General features: G+C 45.6%; 1 protein-coding gene across 6 annotated transcripts in view; it reads right to left on the bottom strand.

The window, feature by feature from the left end:
• PLEKHG7 (pleckstrin homology and RhoGEF domain containing G7) overlaps positions 1-26,197 on the bottom strand; it is a 69,044-nt gene that overhangs the window by 17,518 nt on the left and 25,329 nt on the right. For 4 of the 6 annotated variants that reach the window (XM_060195532.1, XM_060195528.1, XM_060195531.1 and 1 more), the window contains exons 6-14: positions 24,355-24,444; positions 23,245-23,388; positions 21,422-21,517; positions 20,041-20,142; positions 16,122-16,235; positions 8,376-8,550; positions 5,202-5,317; positions 4,523-4,616; positions 836-915 (exon numbers count right to left, since the gene is read on the bottom strand). In XM_060195532.1, coding sequence (XP_060051515.1) covers positions 836-915; positions 4,523-4,616; positions 5,202-5,317; positions 8,376-8,550; positions 16,122-16,235; positions 20,041-20,142; positions 21,422-21,517; positions 23,245-23,388; positions 24,355-24,444 — 1,011 coding nt within the window. Of the gene's footprint in view, positions 1-835; positions 916-4,522; positions 4,617-5,201; positions 5,318-8,375; positions 8,551-16,121; positions 16,236-20,040; positions 20,143-21,421; positions 21,518-23,244; positions 23,389-24,354; positions 24,448-26,197 lie in introns of all 6 variants that reach the window. The other 2 variants (XM_060195529.1, XM_060195534.1) reach the window with 1 other exon arrangement.

The following is a 26,197-nucleotide window of genomic DNA, read 5'->3' as shown; positions in this document are numbered from 1 at the left end:
TGACTTAGTGGGTAACAACAACAGGAATAGTAGTGAAAGCCATTAAAACGTCAAGAGGACTGGCACAATAGCTCACCTGGATAGAACACCTACTTCTTCATGTGCACAGCCCACGTTCTAACCCCTACTGCACCAGAAGAGTTTTGGTGATGTGCTTGCTTGCTTTCCCTTTCTCTGTCTTTCTGTCTCTGTCTCTATCTGGAAAAGTCCACCTGGAGCAGTGACGCTCCAGTGGAAACAACTTGAAAAAGAAAGTCCACTTTTTGTCACAGAAAATTGTAGCTCTCGTGAGAAATGGTGTGGTTTCAGTTCCCAGGTGACCCACTTTGTCTGTGATGCCAGCTTGTGATTTTTCTTGGCTTCTGAAGTAGGTAGGTAGACACAGACCCACTGGTTTGAGGGGCTAGCGCCTTGGCATGAGGCAGTGGGTGGTTTGGAAAGGATCGTCACTCTAGCTATTCTTGTGACCATGGGCAATTTGGAAGAGGAAAGGACAGAGAGAGAGAGACAAAATTACTTTGTTTTCATGTGCACAGGCAGTCAGGCTTCATATAAAGTCCTGTGATTTCTGGAACTCCTGCTGAAAGCATTGACTCTGCAGATGTGTAGATTCTGGAAATCTGTACCTCTTATGCATCCTTAAGATAACTTGCTTCATGAAGCTACTCGTCAGTTCATGGCTACACCACCAAGATATCCAATGTCTTCTAACACCTCCATTTGTTAAAGAATGAAATCTGATTTCATCTCAAAAGTCTCTCAGAAATATTTCCAAATCAGCCGCGTCAAAAATATGTCAGTTTCGCAAATGTATTTAGAATCAGGAGCTCGTTACCTTTTTGTTGCGCTTAGTTTTTGTAACTAAGAGGAAATCGTCAAAGAGGAACAGGTAGACATCTAAGAATCTGGTGCTTTCTGGGGAAAGAAAGAAGGTGACATTGGGACTGCGAAGAGGAAGCAGAAAGTTTTCCTTTGTTTTGTTTTGTTAAGTCAAATGACCCCTTAGAAGATCAAACAGGGCAGGTACCATGGCAGAGGAGGCCTGCTGCTCCGGGAGCCAGTACTGTGAGAAAGAGACTGTGACGCCGATGAGCTGGATTCTGAGCCAGGACATGGCGTGAGCCCAGATCTCCAACTTTAAAGAAAGATATTCTAAAAAAAAAAATCTTTATTTATTTGACAGAGACAGCCAGAAATCGAGAAGGTAGGGCGAGGTAGGGAGAGAGACAGAGAGACACCTGCAGCCCTGCTTCACCACTCGCAAAGCTTTCCCCCTGCAGGTGGGGATCAGGGGCTCAAACCTGGCTCTTTGCACACTGTAACGTGCACGCAGCCAGGTGCACCGCCACCCAGCCCGGGAAAGACACTCTATTAGTGATTGTACCATGTGGGTCTAAGAACCTGGGTGATGCCTGTGCTCATTTGAGATGATTCTAGGACTTGTGTGTACACGAGTTCACTGAACTTGAGTCATCTTTGCCTTTGGACTCACCTGGATGGTCACTGGCAGAGGTCCACATTGGCAGGGAAAGGAGAGCACTTTTGTGAAAGGAACTGTGCTCCCACCCCTATTAGTTTATCCTATTACTATTTTATTTATTTATTTATTTATTTATTTATTTATTTATTTATTTATTTATTTCACCTGCAGACCTGCTTCACCGCCTGTGAAGCGACTCCCCTGCAGGTGGGGGCCAAGGCTCGAACCGGGATCCTTCCGCGGGTCCCCGCGCTTTGCACCACATGTGCTTAACCCACTATGCTACCGTCCGACCGCCTATTTTTATTTATTTTTATTGCCACCAGGGTCATCGCTGGAGCTTGGTACCTCCACTACTCCTGGTGGCCACCTTCCTTCCTTCCTCCCTCCCTCCCTCCCTCCATTTCTTTCTTTCTCTCTCTCTCTTTCTTTCTCTCTTTCTTTCTTTCTTTCTTTCTTTCTTTCTTTCTTTCTTTCTTTCTTTCTTTCTTTCTTTCTTTCTTTCAATTAGATAGAACAGAGAGAGAGAAATTGAGAGGAAAGAAGGAGAGAGACCTGCATCTGGGGAATGGGGGCTCCAACCCGCATCCTTGCTCGCAGTAACCTGTGCGCTCAGCTGGGTGTGCCACTGCCCAACCCTGTGTGTGGAACCCTAAACACCAGTGTGACTGTGTTTGGAATAAGGGCTATACATTAAATGAGGACAGTATACACGGGGGAACCTGAACTGGGGGCTATACATTAAATGAGGACAGTGTACACGGGGGAACCCGAACCGGGGGGGCTCTACATTAAATGAGGACAGTGTACACAGAGGAACCCGAACCGGGGGGCTCTACATTAAATGAGGACAGTGTACACAGAGGAACCCGAACCGGGGGGCTCTACATTAAATGAGGACAGTGTACACGGAGGAACCCGAACCGGGGGGCTCTACATTAAATGAGGACAGTGTACACGGAGGAACCTGAACGGGGGGCTATACATTAAATGAGGACAGTGTACACGGAGGAACCTGAACCGGGGGCTATACATTAAATGAGGACAGTGTACACGGAGGAACCTGAACCGGGGGCTATACATTAAATGAGGACAGTGTACACGGAGGAACCTGAACCGGGGGCTATACATTAAATGAGGACAGTGTACACGGAGGAACCTGAACCGGGGGCTATACATTAAATGAGGACAGTGTACACGGAGGAACCTGAACCGGGGGCTATACATTAAATGAGGACAGTGTACTCAGAGGAACCTGAACCAGGTGGCTCTACATTAAATGAGGACAGTGTACACAGAGGAACCTGAAGCGGGGCCAGGTGGTGGCGCACCTGGTTAAACGCACATGTGCAGTGTGCATGACCCCGGTCTCCAGAGGGAAAGCTTTGCGAGTGGTGAAGCAGGGTTGCAGGTGTCTCTCTAGTCTCCCCCCCAGTTTCTGGCTGTCTCTATCCAATAAATAAAGATAATTTAAAAATTTAAAAAAAAAACCTAAAGAATCCACCAGGAAGCTCCTGGAAATTCTTGGGCAGTATAGTAAGGTGTCAGGCTACACAATTAACATACAAAAGTCCGTGGCGAAGGGAAGAGGAGAGACCCAGAAATCAGTTCCTTCCATCATAGCAACAAAAAAACAATAAAATATCTAGGAATAAACCTAACAAAAGAAGTGAAAGAGTGTTATGTGGAAAACAGAAATGCTGCACTTGTAACTACTGTATTTTACTGTCGACTGTCAGCATTAGGATCCTTACATGGGTCCTTGCACTTCGCACCACGTATGCTTAACCCACTGTGCTACCGCCCAACTCCCAATGTATCTATAATTTTATGAGATACAGAGGTTTCTTTAAAGATAGGTAGGCAGGCAGGCAGGCAGAAAAGAGTGATAGCAGAGCCCAGTGTTGTCATGCGGTGATGCGGGAGACAGAAGCTGGAGCTTCCTAGGCCGCAGCCCTTGTATTCCTGTGCTCTAGAGCATACTGAACTGTTTCTACCCAGCCTCCCATGGAAATCGAAATTTGCACTACAGGTCTGCCCAGGAGCTGAGCTTGTCGACCAGTGCTTGGCTAAGGATGATACACCTGGTACAAGGTGTGCTGCATGACACACTCTCAGCGGTGGCTGACTCTTTGGGGGAGTAAGATGATGATGTCAATAGCAGACACTGGAGTGGGGGTAGATAGCATAATGGTTATGCAAACAGACTCTCATATCTGAGGCTCCAAAGTCCCAGGTTCAATCCCTGCACCACCATAAGCCAGAGCTGGGCAGTGCTCTGGTTAATAAATAAATAAAAAAAAAACAGTGGACACTAGGTATGTACTATACCACCTTTAAGCTTATCTCTTTATGTATGTTACTTTATTTACTTATTTTTGCCACCAGGGTTATCACTGGGGCTCAGTGCCTGCACAGCTCCTAGTGGTCAGCCCCCTCTTTATTTTTTTCTTTCTATTTTTTTTTTAAAGATTTTATTTATTAATGAGAAAAAAGGAGAGAGAAAGAACCAGACATCACTCTGGTACATGTACTGTCGGGGATTGAACTCAAGACCTCATGCTTGAGAGTCCAATGCTTTATCCACTGCGCCACCTCCTGGACCACATTTTCTTTCTAATTTTATTTGACAAGACAGAAATTGACATGGGAGAGGAGATAGGGAGACAGAAGGAAAGACACCTGAAGACCTGCTTTGCCGCTCATGAAGCGTTCCCCCTGGCAAGTGGGAAGTGACACGGCTCGAACCTGGGTCCTTGTGCATGGTGATATGTGTGCTTAACTGAGTGTGCCACCACCCAGCCCTTCGTTACTTTGTTTCATCAAAAGTCTTTGGAAACAGTTAGCTATCCCATTTGGCAGAAAGAAAATGGAGGGTAGTTATTTAGTATAAAGTCTCTAGTCCAACCAAACTTTACAGGATGCTCTAGAATCCACATCTTCCATGGCCACGGCAAATACAGTTCCTTCCACCCTTTGCTTAATAACAAACGGATGAGCTTTTGGGGGTAGCGAAGGTGTCAGGTGGAAGAGGTGGTTTACCTGCAAGTGTTAGTTTTCCCTCGTAGAGGAGCTGTCGATTGGTCGGTGACAAGATATTTTCTGCTGTGTGATCCTTAAAAACGTGTTTCAGGCACTTGCAAACCAAGGAGGAAAAACAAAGGGATATATTGTTAGTGGTTGCAACAGTGTTCCAGAATCTGGGGCAATGCATTACGTCTAGAGAGTCTCAACTTTTGGGGTAGCCAGTAGATGGACAGGGGCATAAAGAAAAATGGAGCAGTGTCTGCAAGAGTTGCCCCAAGAATGGCAGCGTGACATCAGCCTTGTACATAAAATGCCAGGTGGGTGAAGGCTTTGCTCCTTGCTTAGAAAACTAATTTGTAGGGAGTCGGGCGGTAGGTGGTAGCACAGCGGGTTAAGGACTGGCTAAGGATCCCGGTTCCAGCCCCCGGGCTCCCCACCTGCAAGGGAGTCGCTTCACAGGCGGTGAAGCAGGTCTGCAGGTGTCTCTCCTTCTCTGTCTTCCCCTCCTCTCTCCATTTCTCTCTGTCCTATCCCACAACAACAGCAATAACAACAAAATGGGGAAAAAATGGCCTCCAGGAGCAGTGGATTCACGGTGCAGGCACTAACTCTGGAGGCAAAAAAAAAAAAAAAAAAAAAAAAAAGACTAGTATGGTTTCACCTGAATCCTTTTTTTTTTTTTTTTTTTTTGTACCTCTGGAATGAAAAACCTCTTATCTCTGTCCCAAAGTGGAGGCCACACTATAATCTCCCGCAGACGCCTGCATTTTTGGTAGTTGTCCAGCCACTTGACTTTTCCTTCAAGATCCCCTGGAAGACAAAGTGCATATTCAGTCTGTCTCTAAATGCATGTGAGCTATCGCACCAGGTCTAACCCAGGCTCACAGCAATCACTCAGTGACACTGACTGTCCTAGGAGCTGAGCCAGGTCTTAGGTTTATTTCACATGTTTCACTTGCTACATAAATGTCTTGGGGGCAAAGAAAACATTGATTTGAAATCATCCTTTTGCAGAGCAAAATGGAACTTAGATAAGTAATTCAGTATGTTACAGATGTCTGGTTCATTTTTGTTTCAATAATACTCTAAAGTCCTTGGTATCTTTCTCTTATTTCCTTACATTCCACAGCCTATAATTAGAAAAAGAAATAATCGGGAGTCCAGCGGTAGCGCAGCGGGTTAAGTGCACATGGTGCGAAGTGCGCAAGGCCGGCTTAAGGATCCCGGTTTGAGCCCCCAGCTCCCTACGTGTAGGGGAGTCACTTCACAGGCAGTGAAGCAGGTCTGCAGGTGTCTTTCTCTCCCCCTCTCTGTCTTCCCTTCCTCTCTCCATTTCTCTCTGTCCTATCCAACAAGGAATGACATCACTAACAATAAATACAACAATAAAAAACAAAGGCAACGAAAGGGAAAATAAATAAAAAATACTAAAAAAACAAAAAAGACAAAGAAATAATGTGACAAACAAGGACAAGTACTTTTGAGTCCTGACCATAAACTGTACATTTTCTCCATAAGCTTAATTATTTCTTTCTGGTTGGAGGCCACTTCCTCTTTTGCAGATTTGTATTACTTTAAAACATTTCTAATAATATATTGCTGTTATATTTTTTGTTTGAATCTTTGTTTTATTATTGGATAGAGTAAAACTGAGGGAATAAGGAAATAGAGAGGGGGAGAGAGGGGCAGGGTGGTGGCGCACCTGGCTAAGCGCACACGTTGCAGGGCACAAGGATCCAGGTTCAAGCCCCTGGTCCCCACCTGCAGGGGGAAGGCTTCACGAGTGGTGAAGCAAGGCTGCAGGTGTCTTTCTCTCTCTCTTTCTTTATCTCCATCCCCCTCTCAATTTCTATCAAATAATAAATAAATAAAAATTAAAAAAAGAGAAAGGGGAAGAGAGCCACTTGCTGCCCTGCCTTACCACTTGTGACGCTGTCCCCCTGCAGCTGGGAGACCAGGGACTTGAACCCAGGTCCTTGCACACTGTGATAGGTGCACTTAATCAGGTGCACCATGGCCTGGTCCCACTAATAATATATTGCGACAAGGTGGAATCACATGACTACTGGAGGCCATGGGGATTCGTGGCTTTATGACCAGAGACCTGAGAAGGAAGTCCACAGGGGCGTCTCCCACGACATGGTGAGTAATCTCCAGATGACACTATTGTTATCTACCTCTCCAGGTTGTCAAGATGAGTAATAATCTTTAAAACTACTTTCCTAGTTTTTAAAAGTGTGCCTTTCATGGAAATTTTAGCTTAATTTATTTGCTAAACTTAATCCTGGTTCTCTGGGTCATTTCAGAATCTGAACAAAAATTTTTTAAAAAGGGAGAGAACTCACAATTTGGTGGTCATTTTACTTTTGAATTTGCAAAGGAGAAGAGATTCATTTCTGTAACTCTATTTATTTACTTATTTATTTATTTATTTATTTATTTGCCTCCAGTGTTTTCACTGGGTTTGGCTCAGTACCTGTGCTATGAATCCATTGCTCCTGGTGGCTATTTTTTTTCTTTTTCTTTTTTTTTTAATTTTTAAGTATTTATTTATTTTTCCCTTTTGTTGCCCTTGTTTTTTTAATTGTTATTATAGTTGTTGTTGTTACTGATGTCATCATTGTTAGATAGGACAGAGAGAAATGGAGAGAGGAGGGGAAGACAGAGAGGGGGAGAGAAAGACAGACACCTGCAGACCTGCTTCACCGCCTGTGAAGTGACTCCCCTGCAAGTGCGGAGCCGGGGGCTCGAATCAGGATCCTTACGCCAGTCCTTGTGCTTCGCACCATGTACACTTAACCCGTTGTGCTACCACCCAACTCCCTTCTTTTTCTTTTTTAAAAAAATTTTCTTTCTATTTTTATTTGACAGGACAGATATTGAGAGGGGAATGGGAGGTAGACGGGGAGAGACAGACAGACACCTGCAGACCTGCTTCACCGCTCGTGTGCTTGCAACCAGGTGGCCAGCACCCAGCCCCCAACATTCATTTCTGTAGAGCTGGTGGGCATCGATCCAAATCGCTCCCTTTCGATGCTCTCGTTTCATACATTGCTTCTCCAGAGCACCATAAAGAAACCTTAGTCATCAGAAGGCCTGCTCTGTTCTCATTTCAGTTCTAAAGACTGCGGTTGGGTGAGGGGGTGGGAGTGGTGGTGGAGGAAAGGCTGAAGTATATGAATGATCATGTGCAGGTACCCAGGTTCAAGTCCCCTGCAGTGAGAAAGCTTCACAAGTGGTAAAGCAGGGCTGCAGGTGTGCTCTGTCTCTCTCTATTCCCTCCCCTTTCAACTTCTCTGTGACCTATTAAAGGGGAGGGGAAGCTTCGAGAGGCACCGAGCCCCATAGATAACGCTAGTGGAAAAAAAGAAAAGGAGAAAAAAAGATTAGAGTTGGCATTATTTTTAGAGCCATCCTGGGTTGCAGTGACATAAGACAGATGTTGAATGATCATTCACCCTCCCTCTGGAAGCCTCTTCCACTGGCTTTGCATCTGGCTCCAGTGTGGTGTTTAAAAAAAAAAAAAGTGCCTTTAATCATCTGGGAAGTCACTCCCCCCCTCCCGCCCCCCCCCCCCCCCCCCCGGGCCTGAAGTCACTTCAGAAAAGCTTCCACAGAAGCTTGTCCTGGGGAAACTTGGTGTTAAGAGTTCTCAAAGGCCCACCAGGATGTGGCCGGAGCCCATTGTTCTGCCCCTGTTGATTTACTGAGCCTGGAATCCACGTCAGAAAGCGGTGGCCTCAAGCCAGTGGCATCGCCCTCTAGGACGGGGGCCCAGATGTTTCCCACAAGCCACGTGCCCCGCTCTGGCCCTTTGATTTAGCCGTATACAGCGCAGGGCGCTGGGCCGCTTGTCTCAGGAACTTACGGATCGACTTCTCCACCTTCTCCTTGATGGAGTAGATGGTGATCTTCTCAGTGGAGTCTGCACTCCGCTTCCAGATATTCCTCAGCAACAAAGGGTAGCGGGTCAGCCGGTGCAGCGGGGCCACCAGGAGCTCAGGCAGATGCAGCCGTCGGCACTGTGCGTTTTGCTCGCACCACTGGGGAAGGCCAGAGAAGCCGTATCAGAGCACCTCTCCTCCCCCAAGGCACGAGAGTGTTGAAAATCTGAGACAAGCAATCAACTCCTGAGTGTAAGATACGGTGCGAAACTGGGTTTTCAGGTGTCCTTAAGGAGCATCTGTATTGCCCAGTATTTTTGCAGAGGAATGAAAGATGCATTGTTTTCCCAGCCACGGTGAAGGGATCCTCTCTGCACCCCCTCACCCCCACACACAGAGATGGCAGGCCCCGGAAGTGAGTACAGGGGCCTGTGGTAGCTGGAGTTCTAGGAGCTTTGTTTATTTGCTTATTTGTTTGCTTGCTTTGCCACCAGGGTTATCACTGGGACTCAGCATATGCACGATGAATGCACTGCGTCCCCCCTTCTTAAACTTGCCATTTGTGGCGAACAGTAGGCTACAGAGGTGTAAGGCGACAGCGTCTAGCCCCACACCACACCCACCACCAGAGCTCTGTGTCCTCACCCCTCCTCCTCTCAAAGGTCAACTTCTGTTCTCACAAGTCTCAGAAACAGTTTGAGTGCTTTTTTATCTTCCAGTTCATTTACACCAGATCTCACAGTGGAGGACACTCTCACTTTTTTTTATTTTTATGTGATAGGGTAGAAAAATTGAGAGGAAAGGGGGAGAGATACCTACAACACTGCTTCACTGCTTGTGAAGTTCTCTAGAGGTCCAGTTTAATACTTGCTGAGGGGCCATCTTCCTTACTCTGCCCCTGAAATCCTTTTCTGTAATTCCTTAGCAGAAGTTACTAGTTGGGAGTTGGGCGGTAGCGCAGTGGGTTGGGTGCACATGGCACAAAGCCCAAGGACCAGCATAAGGATCCCCGTTTGAGCCCCCCGGCTCCCCACCTGCAGGAGAGTTGCTTCACAGGCGGTGAAGCAGGTCTGCAGGTGTCTGTCTTTCTCTCTTCCTCTTCTTCTTCTAGCGTTTGCCCTCTCTTCCTCTCTGTCTTCCCCTCTCCATTTCTCTCTGTCCTATCCAACAACGACGACACCGACAATAATAACTACGACAACAATAAAAAACAACAAGGACAACAAAAGGGAAAATAAATATAAAAAATAGAAATTAAAAATATTAAAGAAAAAAGAAGTTACTAGTTAAGGGGCAGGGTGGTGCGCACCTGGTTAAATGCATACATTACAGTAAACAAGGACCCAGGTTCAAGCCCCAGTGCCCACCTGCAGGGGGAAAGCTTCACAAGTGGTGAAGCAGGGCTGCAGGTCTCTCTCCCCCACCCCTTTCCCTCTCAAATTTTCTCTCTGTCTATCCAAAATAAATAAATATTACTAGTTAAGCTTCAAGTTTGTATCTCGCTTAAAATGGCTTGTCCTCACTGAGGTTGGGTGGGGTAGAGAGGAAAGCAAGGACTGTAGAGGTGGGGAAGCTAGAACAGAAACATCTGGACAGAGGAGGTGTGGAATGGTATTGGTCTGTAGTCTGAGTTTTTTTTTTTTAATACTCATTTATTCCCTTTTTGTTGCCCTTGTTGTTTTATTGTTGTAGTTATTCTTGCTATTGTTGGATAGGACAGAGAGAAATGGAGAGAGGAGGGGAAGACAGAGAGGGGGAGAGAAAGACAGACACCTGCAGACCTGCTTCACCATCTGTGAAGTGACTCCCCTGCAGGTGGGGAGCTGGGGGCTCGAACCGGGATCCTTATGCCGGTCCTTGCGCTTTGCACCATGTGCACTTAACCCGCTGCGCTACTGCCCGACTCCCTGTAGCCTGAGTTCTAAGGCCCTGTTCCCTGCTGACATACTGGCAGCAGTATTCAAGTGGGGGATGGCTGGGGAAAGTTCGTAGCTGTTTTCTCAGCAGCAGTTGGAAATTTATTTAAAACACAAGAGCTGGGGCTGGGGAGACAGCATAATAGTTAAGCATAAGACTTTCATGTCTGAAACTCTTGAGGTCTCAGCTTCAACCCCCAGCACCACCATCAGCCAGAGCTGAATGGTGCTCTGATCTCTCTGTGTATTTTTCTCTATCTCTCTGTGTCTGTATTCTTTCATTAATAGAATAAATTAATGAAATTTTTTAAAAAATAAATAAAACACAGAGCTCTGGGCCTCTGTTCCAAATTTCCACACTGCACAGAAAAACCTCTGACAGCCATGCGGCCTCAGATATTCAGGGTAAATGTGAAAGTGCCCGATCTCTCCTGGATAAGTAAGACAAGGAACACCAGACACTTGAGACAAAGATTCAGACAGGGAAATGGAATGTTGAGACAAAGATTCAGACAGGGAAATGTTGGCTTGGCAAGAGGTGTGAATGAAGTGCCTAAAGCTGTGTCTGACACCCGTCCAACACTCAGCCCATGGTCATTGCTGGCGACTGCCAGCTGAGCGGCAGTACAAGACCTGGTGCAGAGATCAGAGTTTAAGGGGCCAGGTGGTGGCGCACCTGGCTAAGCACACACATGACAGTGCGAAAGGACCCAGGTTCAAACCCCTGGCCCCACTCCATGAGTGGTGAAGCAAGGACGCAGGTATCTCTCTGTCTCTTTCTCTATCTCCCCATCCCTCTCAATTTCTCTCTGTCTCTGTCCAAGAATAAATAGATGAATCTTTATTTTTATTTATTTATTTTCCCTTTTGTTGCCCTTGTGGTTTTCTTTTTTATTGTTGTTGTAGTTATTATTATTGTTGTTGTTGTTGATGATGATGTCATCATTGTTGGATAGGACAGAGAGAAATCTAGAGAGGAGGGGAAGACAGAGAGGGGGAGAGAAAGACAGACACCTGCAGACCTGCTTCACCGCCTGTGAAGTGATTCCCCTGCAGGTGGGGAGCCGGGGTTCGAACCGGGATCCTTACACCATCCTTGTGCTTTGCGCCACGTGCATTTAACCCACTGCGTTACCACCTGACTCCCAAATCTTTACTTTTAAACCTATAATTACAATGCACTATCACAATTTCCCAACTATTTGAAATCAGTGGCAGTTTTGTGAAGGTAATCTCTTGCATGAATAACTTGGAAGGGAGAGAAGTACACTTGGCTTCCCTTTAAGTTTGGGGTCTGGCTAAGAGTCAGATCCATGGGTTTCCAGGGAAAACTTTGGCACTGTGGTTATTTACTCATTTGGGAGTCTAACCTATTTTCATTTCTAGTTTGAGTAAAGGAAACACTGCAGCAAAGGTGGGCGCGAGGAATAACATCATTGCAAGACTGGCCAGCTCCTCATGGGGCGCGAGCGCTTCCACACTACGATCATCCTCTCTGGCATTATGCTATTCCACTGCAGAATACTGTGCCCCAGGATGGTTCCGTAGCCCCCATGTTCCATTTCTGGAACCATCTGTTCCACCCCGGTTCCATGGCTGCCAGTTCTCAGCAACATCGCCCCGCCAGATATTCGTCGGGATGCGGCATCATCTAAGTTCATTTCCCACGTCTACGCTCAACCGGACCTACCAATATACGCGGATATCTTCGCCCACCCTGTCCGACGCTTGACGTCTCGTCATCCAATCTGGTCCCCTACGCCTACACTGAACTTCTCTGTTCCAGTCTCTTGGAAACAGAGCTGGCAGTCAGCTGAGGTCAAGAACAAACACCTCATCACAGACCCCTGCAAGCGTCAACCCGGCTTTGACCTAGCACGTTATGATCGGGCCCTCCTCAATCACTATCAAACAGGCCATGGCCGGTGCGCCGCTATGTTCCATCGCTGGGGAGCCAGAGACGACCCGAACTGCCCCTGCGGCTACAGACAGACTATGACCCACATAGTCAACGACTGCCACCTCTCCAGATTCAAAGGAGGTCTCGAAACTTGACATCAGGCTCAACCTGACGCTGTTGACTGGCTGCGGAAGAAGGGCAAACGCTAGAAGAAGAAGCAAACACTGGAAGGCTAAATCTATAAAAGTAGGACCGAGTCTCTTCCCCACATCATTCCACCTTTCTTTTCTTTTTCTTTTTAAGTCAACTCTTTTTTTTTTTAATTGGATAGAGACCGAGAGACTGAGAGGGGATGGGGAGAGAGTGAAAGTTCTCTCGCCAGGTTGCATCCTACCTGCTTCACCACTCATGAAGCTTTCCCCCTGCAGGTGGGGACCAGGGGCTTGAACCTGGGTCCTTTTTCACTGTAATGTGTGCTTTTAACTGGGTATGCCACCACCTGGCCCCCATTAATCTTTTTTTTTTTTAAAGAATTTATTTATTTACTAATGAGAAAGATAGGAGAAGAGAGAAAGAACCAGAATCACTCTGGCACGTGTGCTGCCTGGGACTGAACTTGGGACCTCATGCTTGAGAACCAATATTTTATCCACTGCGCCACCTCCTGGACTACCTCATTAACCTTTCTTAGCCACACCACACCAGGCTTCCCGGCATATCCGAGCCAGGACACAGGTGCAGGGCTTCACAGCTGAGTCACTAGGCCGTGTGACTCTTTCCTCCCTGCCTCAGAGGCAGTGCTCTGGCAGAGTCTTGTAGCTACAGAGGCAATGGATTTTCTGGAAACATTCAGGCCTTTTTTTTTTTTGAAATTATATGAAAGGACCCCAACATAATATTGCAAAGTTACAACTCAGATTAAGGAAATACCAAGGGAGGAGTTCCAGGAACCAGGGAATACATACATACACACACATATTCACACACACACACACATACACTCACACTCACACACATACATACACACATATTCACACACACACACACTCACACACACATACACACATATTCACACACACACACATACACACATATTCACACACACACACACATACACTCACACTCACACACATACATACACACATATTCACACACACACACACTCACACACACATACACACATATTCACACACACACACACACACACTCACATATACACACACACACATATATACACACATGCACACATACATTCACACACACTCACATACACTCACACACATACACACATATACACACAAACACACACATATACACACACATATACACATACACACATATACATACACTCACATACACACATACACTCACACACAGTCACATACACACATACACACATACACACACATGCACATACATGCATACACGCATACACGCACACACACATACACACATATACACATACATACATACATACATACACACATACACACATACATACACACATACACACATATACACATACACACATACACACATACACACACATACACACATATACACATACACACATACACACATACACACACACACATATACACACATACACACATACGCATACACGCATACACGCACACACGCACACACGCACACACGCACACACGCACACATACACACATACACACATACACATACACACATACACATACACACATACACACACACATACACACACATACACACACATACACACATACACACACATGCACACGCACACATACACACATACACACACATACACACACACGGTTTCTAGGCTTTCTTTTTTTTTTTTTTGCCTCCAGGGTTATTCCTGGGCTCAGTGTCTGCACTATGAATCCACTGCTCCTTGGAGGCTATTTTTCCCATTTTGTTGCTCTTGTTGTGCTTGTTGTAGTTGTTATTGTTGTCATAGCTGTTGTTGTTGGATAGGACAGAGAGAAATGGAGACAGGAGGGGAAGACAGAGAGGAGGAGAGAAAGACAGACACCTGCAGACCTGCTTCACTGCTTGTGAATTGACTTCCCTTGCAGGTGGGGAGACGGGGACTCGAACCGGGATCCTTATGCCGGTCCTTGTGCTTTGTACCACCTGCGCTTAACCTGCTGTGCTACCGCCCAACTCCCAGTCTAGGCTTGCTTTTTTAGCACATGCTGAAGGTTTTATCAGAAGTGCCTTGGGCTAAAGCTTGGCCTGGAGCTCAGCGGCCATGGCTAATTCCAGAAAGGACACTGGCACTGTGGGCCATGCTGTGCTCTGGGACCACCACACAGAACAGAGTGTAAGTGGTGCTCTCAGCTCCTGCTGTCTTACGAACCATAAAATCCAGATAGACACAACCTTGGCTCTCCTGCTGATTTTCTCCTTCCAATACACCGATTTCGTCCACCAAGAAATCAATAAGCAAGTAAACTACTTTGAAGTCCCAGCCAGCATTTCAGGAGAGATCATTCTTCATAAGCAGAGACTTCTAAACAAAACATATTGATCATGTATATTTCCTCCTTTTGCACTGAGTTTGAGTATAATAATTTCCAATACAGTTTTTTCTCCATTATCTGAAAGTAGTGTTTCTAAAAAAAAAAAAAACCAACCTTCCCTAAATTGAAATGGCTTAAAGAATTACTTTTAATTTGCATGAAAAATATTTGAGCATTCCTAGATCCTGAAAATAACCTACTATGTCAAACCAAACAGTGCCTTACTCTGAAAACAACAGTAACATATAGCAAGAGCAGGCATACTGTGTAATAAGAAAGAGCAGGAAGTCAGTCCCAAGGAAGGAGATTGGTGGGACCATTGTGCTGGGGTTCTGCTGCTTCTTCAACAGCTGTTGCAAGACTAACAAGGCATGAAATATCACAGCGATGTTTTCCGTATATATTATTGCCTCCTGGGTTATTCTTGGGGCTCAGTGCTGTCACTATGAATCCATTGCTCCTAGCGGCCATTTCTATCTATCTATCTTTTTAAAAAAATTTTATTAGATAGGATAGAGAGAAATTGAGAGAGGAGAGGGATATAGGGAGAGAGAAAGATAGATACCTGCAGATCTGCTTCACCGCTCGTAAAGCCTCCCTTCTGCAGATGGGGACCCAGGGGTCCAAATTGGGATCCTTGTGCGGGTCCTTGCACTTAGTCCTATGTGCGTTTCACCAGGTACGCCATCACCTGGCCCCTTAAAATACTTTTTTATCAACTTTATTTATTTGATAGAGACAGCCCGAAATTGAGAGGAAGGGGGAGATAGAGAGGGAGAGAGACAGAGAGCCTGCAGCCCTGTATCACCATTTGTGAAGCTTTCCCCCTGCAGGTGGGGGCCAGGGGCTGGAACCTGGGTCCTTGTGCATTGTAATATGTGTGCTCAACCACCCAGCCCCCTAGGAATCCTTTTTTTTTTTTTTTTTTGCCACCAGGGTTATTGCCGGGGCTCGGTGCCTGCACCACAAATCCACTGCTCCTGGAGACCATATTTTCCCCCTTTGTTGCCCTTGTTGTGGTTATTATTATTATTGCTGTTGTTGCTGTCATTGGATAGGACAGAGAGAAATCTAGAGAGGAGGGGGAAGACGGGGAGAGAAAGACAGACACCTGCAGACCTGCTTCACCGCCTGTGAAGCGACTCCCCTGCAGGTGGGGAGCCGGGGCTCCAACCTGGATCCTTAAGGCTGGTCCTTGCGCTTCGCGCCACGTGCACTTAACCTGCTGCACTACCACCCGACTCCCCCCCCCTTTTTTTTAATGGCTAGTGAGAACTGAAGAAGCTTTTTGTGGAAGTGGAGTGGTGTCATGTGGATTTCTGAAAAGCAAGGGATACACATACCTGCTCCATCCAGACAACCTCAGGGAATGTACAGAAGAAAAGAGTACTTTACTTTCAAATAGACTCCAAAGTCCTCTCTCTGCCTCAGGTTCTCAAGATAAAAGATGGCGGCGGAGTAGTTCAGGCAGTAGGTCTGGTGGCTCTGACAGAGGCTTCCTCGGAAATACTGCAAGAGCAGAGCGGGAGGAAAACAAGGGTGAGCACTGACGCCCCACCCCCAGGCTTCCTCTTCACTTGTATCCTCAGCTGCAGAGAGGAGAAGCTGCATTGTGACTGTAGAGAGATGCAGGTAATCTGACAGACACACATTCCTTTCTTGTTTCTGGGAGTCGGGCGGTAGTGCAGTGGGTTAAGTGCACGTGGCATAAAGCGCAAGGACCTGTGTAAGATCTGGGTTCGAGCCCCCGGCTCCCCACCTGCAGGGGAGTCACTTCACAGGTGGTGAAGCAGGTCTGCAGGTGTCTGTCTTTCTCTCCCCCTCTCTGTCTTCCCCTCCTCTCTCCATTTCTCTCTGTCCTATCCAACAATGACGACATAAATAACAACAACAATAATAACTACAACAACAATAAAAAGACAACAAGGGCAACAAAAGGGAAAATAAATAAATAATTTTTTTAAATTAAAAAAAATCATGTTGCTTTGGCTGAGTGTGTGAATCCACCTGCTAATGCCCATGTCCCACGGAGAAGCAATTGCATAAGCCAGACCTTCCACCTTCTGCACCCCATAATGAGTCCATACTCCCAGAGAGATAAAGAATAGGAAACTTCCAATGGAGGGGATGGGACACAGAACTCTGGTGGTGCAATCTGTGTAGAATTGTATTCTTGTTGTTTTACAACCTTGTTAATCATGATTAGGTCACTAATAAAAATGAGAAAAATAGGGAGCCGGTTGGTAGCGCAGCGGGTTAAGTGCACGTGGCTTGAAGCGCAAGGACTGGCATAAGGATCCCATTTCAAGCTCCGGGCTTCCCACCTGCAGGGAGTCACTTCACAGGTGGTGAAGCAGGTCTGCAGGTGTCTTTTGCTCCCCCTCTGTCTTCCCCTCCTCTCTCCATTTCTTTCTATCCTATCCAACAATAACGACAGCAATAACAACAACAATAATAACTACAACAATAAAACAAGGGCAACAAAAGGGAATATATATATATATATATATATATATATATATATATGAAAAAACTAGAAACATAAAAAAAATAGTAAAACATGCTGCTCTGACAGCAAACACAATAGTTAAATTTTCAACAAGTCACCTCTCCCCCCATACTTAGGAAAAATTCAGCTTAGGACACCTTGACTTGACTCTTCTGTTCCTGTTCTGTGGAGACTTACTCTCCCTGCACAGTACAATACTGCGTTCGTGTTTTTTTGATGCCCAGCTTGTATCAGGAGTAAGAAATCAAATTACATCAAACATCTCACCAGTATCCCGCAAAGATATCCAGAAATGTCATTCTCCTCCTGGCTTTTAAAAATTGAGAGTCAGGGGGTCTGGCGGTGGCACAGTGGGTTAAGCGCATGTGGCGCAAAGTGCAGGGACCAGCGTAAGGATCCCTGTTTGAGCCCCCGGCTCCCCACCTGCAGGGGAGTCGCTTCACAGGCGGTGAAGCAGGTCTGCAGGTGTCTGTCTTTCTCTCCCCCTCTCTGTCTTCCCCTCCTTTCTTGATTTCTCTCTGTCCTATCCAATAATGAACAACATCAACAATGGCAATAATAATAATCACAACAAGGCTACAACAAGGGCAACAAAAAGGGGGAAAAATGGCCTCCAGGAGCGGTGGATTCATGGTGCAGGCACCGAGCCCAGCAATAACCCTGGAGGGAAGAAAAAATTGAGAGTCAAATTTGAGTTACTTCTAAGTGTATTGTGCTTAGTAGCACGTGTTTATTTTTTGTTTTGAAATTATCTTTGTTTGTTGGGTAGAGATAGCCAGAAATTGAGAGGGGAGGGAGAGAGAAAGAGAGGGAGAAAGACAGAGACAACCTCAGCCCTGCTTCACCACTTGCAAAGCTTTCCCCCTTTCTTTACATCTCATTTCAATAATCATTTCCCCAGGAAGAATTTCCTATCTCTAACTACCACACATCTCCCTAACGTAGAAGCGTTCTTTTATAAAATTTTCTTTTTAAAAAATAATTTAGTTATCTGCTTGTTTTGTATAGAGACAGAGAAATTGAGAGGGAAGGGGGAAATGTGTGTGGGATGGGGAGGGGAGACACCAGCCTCCCTGCTTCACCACTTGTGAAGCAACCCCACCCCCATAGGTGGGGAGCAGGGGGCTCGAACTTGGATCCTTGTGTGGGTCCTACTACTTCATACTGTGTGTGTTTAACCGGCTGTGCTATGTCCTGGCCCCTCACAATGAAAACTCTTCAAGAGCAGGAAGTGTTTCTAACTGTGCATGTTGTATACAAATGTACAACTCCGGGAGTCAGGCGGTAGCGCAGCCGGTTAAGAGCACGTGGCACGAAACTAAGTAAGGATCCCGGTTCAAGCCCCTGGCTCCCCACCTGCAGGGCAGTCGCTTCACAGGCGGTGAAGCAGGTCTGCAGGTGTCTGTCTTTCTCTCCCCCTCTCTGTCTTCTCCTCCTCTCTCCATTTCTCTCTGTCCTAACAATGATGACATCAATAACAACAACAATAATAACTACAACAATAAAAAACAAGGGTAACAAAAGGGAAAATAAATAAATATAAAAAAATTAAAAAACCACAAATGTACACATTGCATTTAGTAAATACTCAACAACTTCAATCTGTGTTATTTGAAAAACTAAATTCCTTTTCCATGTGTGCTGCCAGGTTCAAGCCCCCAGTACTCCACTCAGGACCATTCCAGCACTGGTGGGAGCTTTGTGCTGCGGCATCTCTCCTGTCTCTGGCTCTCTTTCTGTCTGAAAAAGTCAGCCCAGTGTTGTGAAGCCCTGGAAATGATGAGAAGAAAAAAAGATCAACAATTCAAATTTTTCTAAATGAGAAAAAGCTAGGAACTAACTTAAAGTGGGAGTTGGGCGGTGGCACAGTGGGTTAAGCACAGGTGGCACAAGCGGGAGGACCAGCGTAGGGATCCTGGTTCGAGCCCCCGGCTCCCCACCTGCAGGGGAGTCGCTTCACAGGCGGTGAAGCAGGTCTGCAGGTGTCTGTCTTTCTCTCCTCCTCTTTGTCTTCCCTCCTCTCTCCATTTCTCTTTGTCCTATCTAACAACGAACAATATCAACAACAATAATAACCACAACAATGATAAAACAACAAGGACAACAAAAGAGGAAAAAATGGTCTCCAGGAACAGTGGGTTTGTGGTGCAGGCACCGAGCCCCAGCGTTAACCCTGGAGGCAAAAGAAAAAAAAATCTCAAAGTGTGTGTGTGTGTGTGTGTGTGTGTGTGTGTGTGTGTGTGTGTGCGCGTGCGCGCCCCCGTGCGCTGGGGGGAGGATTGGAGGTTCAAATAACTACTGAAGAAATAAGTAGCATTGATCATATCCAGGTTAGAGGTTTTCCTCTCTTCTCCCTTCATACACAAAAGGCTTCTTAAGGATGTGGATGGATTTGAAGATTTATTTCGTGTCTTTCTAGAGACTGGCACTTTGTGAGAGAAACAATGGACTCGTGTAATCAGGTGACACAAACTATTGAATATCGCTTCAGTGGAAGTCATCTAAAAACTGGACCTGGAAATGACCTTTGCGTAGGTGAAGATTTTGCTGCTAACAAAAACACGCACAGGAGATGTGACCATGGCAAGACACAGCCTGCAAGTTATTATTTTAAAGATACTGGTTGTCAGGAAAGGAGATGAGTTCTTTGTGGGTGGGTACTGGTGGCACTTTCCCAGAAATAACAATAATAGTAATAATAGTAATAATGATGATATAATTAGATAGAAAGAAACAAACAAGTGTTCAGGGATGAGGGAGCAGGAGGAGCTTATCTCAGAAAGCGCAGGTCCAGAAGAACCTTACCTTAGTGATCACAGAGATGAAGTCCATGGTCGGCGAGGCCTCTGACCTGTTGACATGATCCTTGATGATGCTGAACAGACTGCTCGCAAAGCCAAAGCTTGTCTAGGGCCAGAGAGGAGACAAGTAGCAGGACAGACACACACTCAGGGGTAAGGGACCAGAATCAGATGGACTTTTCTATTATGCGCACCACTGTTTAACATTTCAATTTTTTATCTCCTGGCAAACTCAGACTGATTTTTCTTAACTCTCCAATATCACTTCTCTCATCACTCTTATTGGTACATTCCTGACAGCATCCTTCCATTAAAAAAAAATATACGCGTTAATTTATTTATTGGGTAGAGACAGAAATCGAGAGAGGGGAGAAAGAAAGCGAGGGAGAGAGACAGAGAGAGACACCTGCAGCCCTGCTTCACCACTCGCAAAGCTTTCCCCCTTCAGGTGGGGCCCGGGGGCTCAAACCCTGGTCCTTGTGCATTGTAATGTGTGCACTTAACCAGGTGTGCCAACTCCTGGCCCCCCTTTCAGAAGATATATATATATATATATTTAGATTTATAATACAAGTAAGAAAATAATATTCACTCTAGAAGAAATATTAGGAAGACGATGAAGATCTTAGGAATATTTTGGGTTGTCTTAGAAAACCAGAGACTACTACTTAAGGCTGTTTTCCATTAGTATAGAGTATCTCTAATATTACATATTATGTCCTATGTAGGGAGCACACAATAGTGCGCATGCCGAGTTACATATATAAATGGAATGCTGTACAACGTCAGTTATTTGTACCCAATTGGAAAGGTGTCCGTGGGTTTATTTAGATTTAGATTTCTATTTAGGTTTCCTTTTAATTTTATTTATTTATTTATTTATTTATTTATTTATTTATTGCCTCCAGGGTTATCACTGGGGTTCGGTGCCTGCACTGTGGATCCACTGCTCCTGGAGGCCATTTTTCCCCTTTTGTTGACCTTGTTTGTTTACCATTGTTGTTATTATTATTGTTACCATTGCTGCTATTGTTGGAAAGGACAGAGAGAAATGGAGAGAGGAGGGGAAGACAGAGAGGAGGGAGAGAAAGACAGACACCTGCAGACCTGCTTCACCCCCTGTAGGTGGGAAGCCAATGGCTCAAATCAGGATCCTTACGCCAGTCCTTGCGCTTTGCTCCATGTGCACTTAACCCACTGCCCTACCGCCTGGCCCTGGTTTCTTTTTTATTAACGTAAACTCCTGACCACGTGAGTCTGCCTGGCTGGAGTACGGAGTGCACATATTCCTGTGTGGAGCCTAAGCCTGGAGAGAGGCCAGAGGCCTCCACGATGCTGTCGGGGGTTTCTCTGTTGATTCCTGCCATCATGCCACGTGATATTACCTGACTTAACTCTTCCAGGTTTGCAAAAAGTCTCCATGAATCCACATCCAGGAGGTGCTCCTGAGTCTGTAGGTGTTTTAGTGTATTCATGAAGATCTTAAAAAAAAAAAAAAAAAAAAAAGATTAAGGCGCAGTGTTTTCTGTTTTTTTTAGTTTTGAAACATATCTTTTTCCAGAACACAAAACATGTGCCTTCTGAGTCTGATTTTACAAGGCAAATTAGAAATTGGTATTTGCAAGGCTAGAGCACTTGATTCACTACAGACCACAGGCACGTTAGCTCCAGGAAGCATATGGGAAATGGGCTTTTCTGTGTGAAGCCATCTTTTCCCAGAGCCCCGGCAACACTGCTATTGAACATGATCTGTTCTGATGGGCTTTCTCTGCCAACAGCACTAACTCCAGGCCAAAGTGACATTGGTGCTGAGTTCTTGTTTATCCGTCCTGCAGAAGACGCAAGCGCCCTTTAATTCCAGAGAGATACAAAGGTATATCTGGTAGCCGGGCACGGTTACCCGAGAAGCTGGTGACTGCGGCCTTGCAGCTGGTGAAATCAGTGCAGTGCATTCACCTGGAACCATGCGGAGCAGCACAGACTGCAGACAGGGAGACGGCAGAAGGTGGAATGGGGTGCTGGGAGCCTGGTGGTGAGCTTCCTGACTTGAGTAACGTGTGAACAGGGGGCCGGGCAGTGGTGCACCAGGTTAACCACACATAGTACTAAGTACAAGGACCCACTCAAGGATCCGGGGACACTTCATAAGTGGTGAGGCAAGTCTGCAGGTCTATCTTTCTCTTTCTGTCTCCCTCTTTATCTTCCCCTTCTCTCTCAGTTTCTCTTTGTCCTGTCCAATAAAGTAGAAAAACTGGCCACCAGGAGTAGTGGATTCATAGTGCAGGCACTAACCCCCCAGTGATAACCCTGGAGGCAAAAAGAAAGAAAGAAAGAAGGAAGGAAGGAAGGAACAAAGAAAGAAAGAAAGAAAAAGAAAGAAAGAAAGAAAGAAAGAAAGAAAGAAAGAAAGAAAGAAAGAAAAAGGTGTAAACATAAGCTAAAAATAAGACAGAGGAGATGCAGAAGGGCTGGGTGGTGGCACACAGGTTCAGCGCACATAGTACGAAGCTCAAGGACCTGAGCAAGGATCCCGTTTTGAGCCCCCTGCACCCACCTGCCGGGGGGGGGGGGGTCACTTCACAAGCGGTGAAGCAGGTCTGCAGGTGTGTGTCTGTCTTTCTCTCCCCTCCCCTTTTTTTTTTAACCAGAGCACTGATCAGCTCTGACTTATGGTAGTATGGGGGATTGAACCTGGCACTTTTGGAGCCTCAGGCATGAGAGTCTCTTTGCATAACCATTATGCTATCTACCCTTGGCCCTTCTCTACCCTTCTCTATCATCCTCTCCCCTATCAACTTCTCTCTGTTCTATCCAATAAAATAGAAAGAAAGTGGCCGTCAGGAGCAGTGGATTTGTAGTGCAGGCACCAAGCTCCAGTGATAACCATGCAGACAAATTAAATAGATTCAGCAATCAGAGGGGGGCTGATTGCTGTGCTTCTCGGCTTCTCGTCCATGCTGAGAAGTTGTGTTTAGGAAATGAAGAGACACCTAAGTAGATAAAAAACACATTTTCTTATGGTCCCGGGAAAAGGCACTTCCCTCCCAATTTCTTTTCTTTCCTTTTCTTTTCTGGTCCCCAAAGCACTCAACTCATATGTTTCACCTACTTCAAAAGTCAAATTCAGCATGACCATTTTAAGTCAAATTCAGCATGACCATTTTAAGTCAAATTCAGCATGACCATTTTAAGTCAAATTCAGCATTACCATTTTAAGAACTAGCAAGTGGTCCAAGAAGTAGGTGCATTCACTGGTGAACAGTTCCCACACAGCCTCCTGCTGCTTCCTCCAGTCGGCTTGATCCAAAGGAAGTTCTTGATGTGTTTCCAGAACTTCGTTCCAGGTCTTATTCTGTGTCCAGGAGAAAAGAGAACAAAACATTTTTGTCCTGTGGGCTGACCAGCTTACTACTTGCTCTGCTGTGCAGTAGAACAGAACAAAGCAACCCCAGAAGAAATGATTTCCTTGTACACGGGCATCTTTCTTGGGGAGGGGGGGTGCCTCACGTCGCACAGACGGGCTTCTCTCTGTGTGGTTTGGGGTGTACTGGGGATGCCTTTAGTTCTGATGAAAAGCAATTCTAACCGGTATTGGTTGAATCACACTTGAAAGTTTTATGCTGAGTCCTTTTCACATCATTTAGAAAGAGAGAGAGAGAGAGAGAGAGAGAGAGAGAGAGAGAGAGAGAGAAAGGGAGAGACAGAGAAAGAAAGATGCAAAGAGAGAGAAAGAGAAAGAATGAAAGAGAGAGAAAGACTGGAAGGAAGGAAGGAAGGAAGGAAGGAAGGAAGGAAGGAAGAAAGAAAGAAAGAAAGAAAGAAAGAGAGAAAGAAAGAAAGACAACCCCCAAAGAATCCCAATTCCAGAACTGGAAAATCTGGTCCAGTTTCCTCTCTTAAAGTCTATTGACGTTAGCCACTGAGGAATCATGAGAATAAGTCTGAAAACCCTGAAGATAACTTTCAAAACTGTCTTATCCACCCAACTTCTTCTTATTTTCTCATTTTACTTTTAACCCAAATTATTTTTCAAATGACTCAATGGAAGGGCAGTGAGGAAGTAGTCGTTTTTACAGCTATGAACACTTACACAGAGTTTCCTGGCCCCCAGAGTGGTCTCTGATACCCCCCCCCATTGTTAGATAAAAGGGCTTTCCTGAGAGGTCAGTGTGCATCAAATGCAGACCTCATTCCACCCGCAGTGAGTTCCTCTCTTGCACTTTGCTGCCGTTGTGAACCAGGCAGTACTCTGAAACTTGTAACAATGCTTAAATCCAGAACAGAAACCTGGCTGCTCAGGAAAGAAACTCAGAGATACCTTAAGGCTGTAGAACTCAAAGCCCCTGAAGTCTGTAATCTTCACCGAGGACAGGCAGTTTTCCAGATCTGATATGTGCTTGTCTCTGCTCTGCTGAGGGACGGGTAGAAGCAGGATTTCAAACGGGAGTGTGTGACCTTGGTATATTCATGCCTGAGAAAAGACTTCAACAGTTCAACACTGCAACGTCGTCGATAAACAGGGCTTGAGGGTCAGGTCCGAGTCACCTTCTGACCTAGAGGCCACGGAATCTGAAGGGCGGAGCTGTGAGGCTGTCTGTTTCAAATCTCTCATTTTACTCATGTAAAAACAAACAAACAAACAAACAAACAAACAAAAACAACTAAGGCATGGGCTGTTGACACTGCACAAAGATAAGCTCCAAATCTGGTCTGAGAGCATACCCATTGCCTCTCAGGCTGACGTGACAGCCTTCATTGTTATATTTTAAAATGTTTAAAATTTATTACTGGGTAGAGACAGAGAACAATTAAGAGGGCGGGGAGGTAGAGACAGAGACAGAGAGATACCTGCATGCAGCCCTGCTTCACCACTCATGAAACTTCCTTCCTCAGCTGGGGGCCACCTTGACCGGCTATGCCACTGCCTGGTCCCCCTTTCATAGTTATAACTCAAAGCATCAAAAGGTGCCTCACATGCATTAATTTAATCCAGGTTTAGCAGATGGCTAACTATAACCCAGGGTGTTTCCAGACACAAAAGCGTATCTTTTCCACACAGAGACAGGCAGGGCGACACTGACAGACCACAGCACTGAAGTTTTGTTTCACATAGCGGCTTGCGCACAGGGCAAAGCAGCAAGTGATGCAAATGAGCTAGTTTGCTGCCCCCATAGAAAGTTCTGTATGCAGATATTTGTACAGGGGCCAGGTGGTGGTGCACCCAGTTAGGCTCATATAGCACTATGTGAGAGGAGCCACACAAGGACCTGCGTTCGAGTCCCCAGTCCCTACCTGCAGGGGGTCACTGCACAAGCAGTGAAAGCAGGTCTGCAGGTGTCCATCTTTCTCTCTTCCTCTCCATTTCCTCTCTTCTTCCTTCTTTATTTATTTTGCCTCCAGGGTTATTGCTAGAGTTCAGTGACAGCACTATGATTCCACTGCTCCTGGCAGCTATTTCCCCTCCCTCCCCCTCTCCATTTGAGAAATTGAGAAAGGAGGAGATAGAGAGGGAGAGAGAAAGATAAGACACCTGCAGACCTGCTTCACTGCTCGTGAAGCGGACCTCCCTTATTTATAACAATATACATTTAAATATGATTCTAAAGGGAACAAGATTCTTGCAGAAAAGCTGGAAAACAGAGAAAACCAAAGTTACCATAACCTCTCCCTTCAGAGAAGTGCTGAAAACATTTCTGATTATACTTAGAGTTCATTCTTCATGGTGTTGTGTTGACACCTTTTGTAACTGGTCTTTGAAATATGTTCTGCTGTGACCTTTATTTATTTATTTATTTTCTTTTTCACGTGGTCTCCTGTTGCAACATCATAAATGACCCACTTAACAAGCTTACTTTACCGATTAAATGAGGAAGAAGCTCTCAGATTACAACGGCTCAGACTTTCTGAAGTCAGCTTGGCAGCGTTTCATATGGTTTTCCGTGATTTTCTTTCTTTTCTTTTCTTTTCTTTTCTTTTTTTTAACTTGTTCTCTTGCCTCAGGGTAACTGATGTTGGAATAACTCTCTGGAGTTACAACTTTGATGCAAGTGGATCTAGGCCATGTGAGAAAGCGACGGGAGGCCACTTAGTAAGTAGTTTGAGAGTGGGCGGGCAGCTCCCCATGTTTGGAAAGCAGACCCCTGAAAAGGTTTGAGGATGTT

The sequence above is a fragment of the Erinaceus europaeus genome, chromosome 7 (assembly GCF_950295315.1).
Source record: "Erinaceus europaeus chromosome 7, mEriEur2.1, whole genome shotgun sequence".
NCBI classification, from domain to species: Eukaryota; Metazoa; Chordata; class Mammalia; order Eulipotyphla; family Erinaceidae; genus Erinaceus; species Erinaceus europaeus.
Note: the sequence above shows the minus strand (reverse complement) of the source record. Positions and strands in the feature narration are given on the sequence as shown.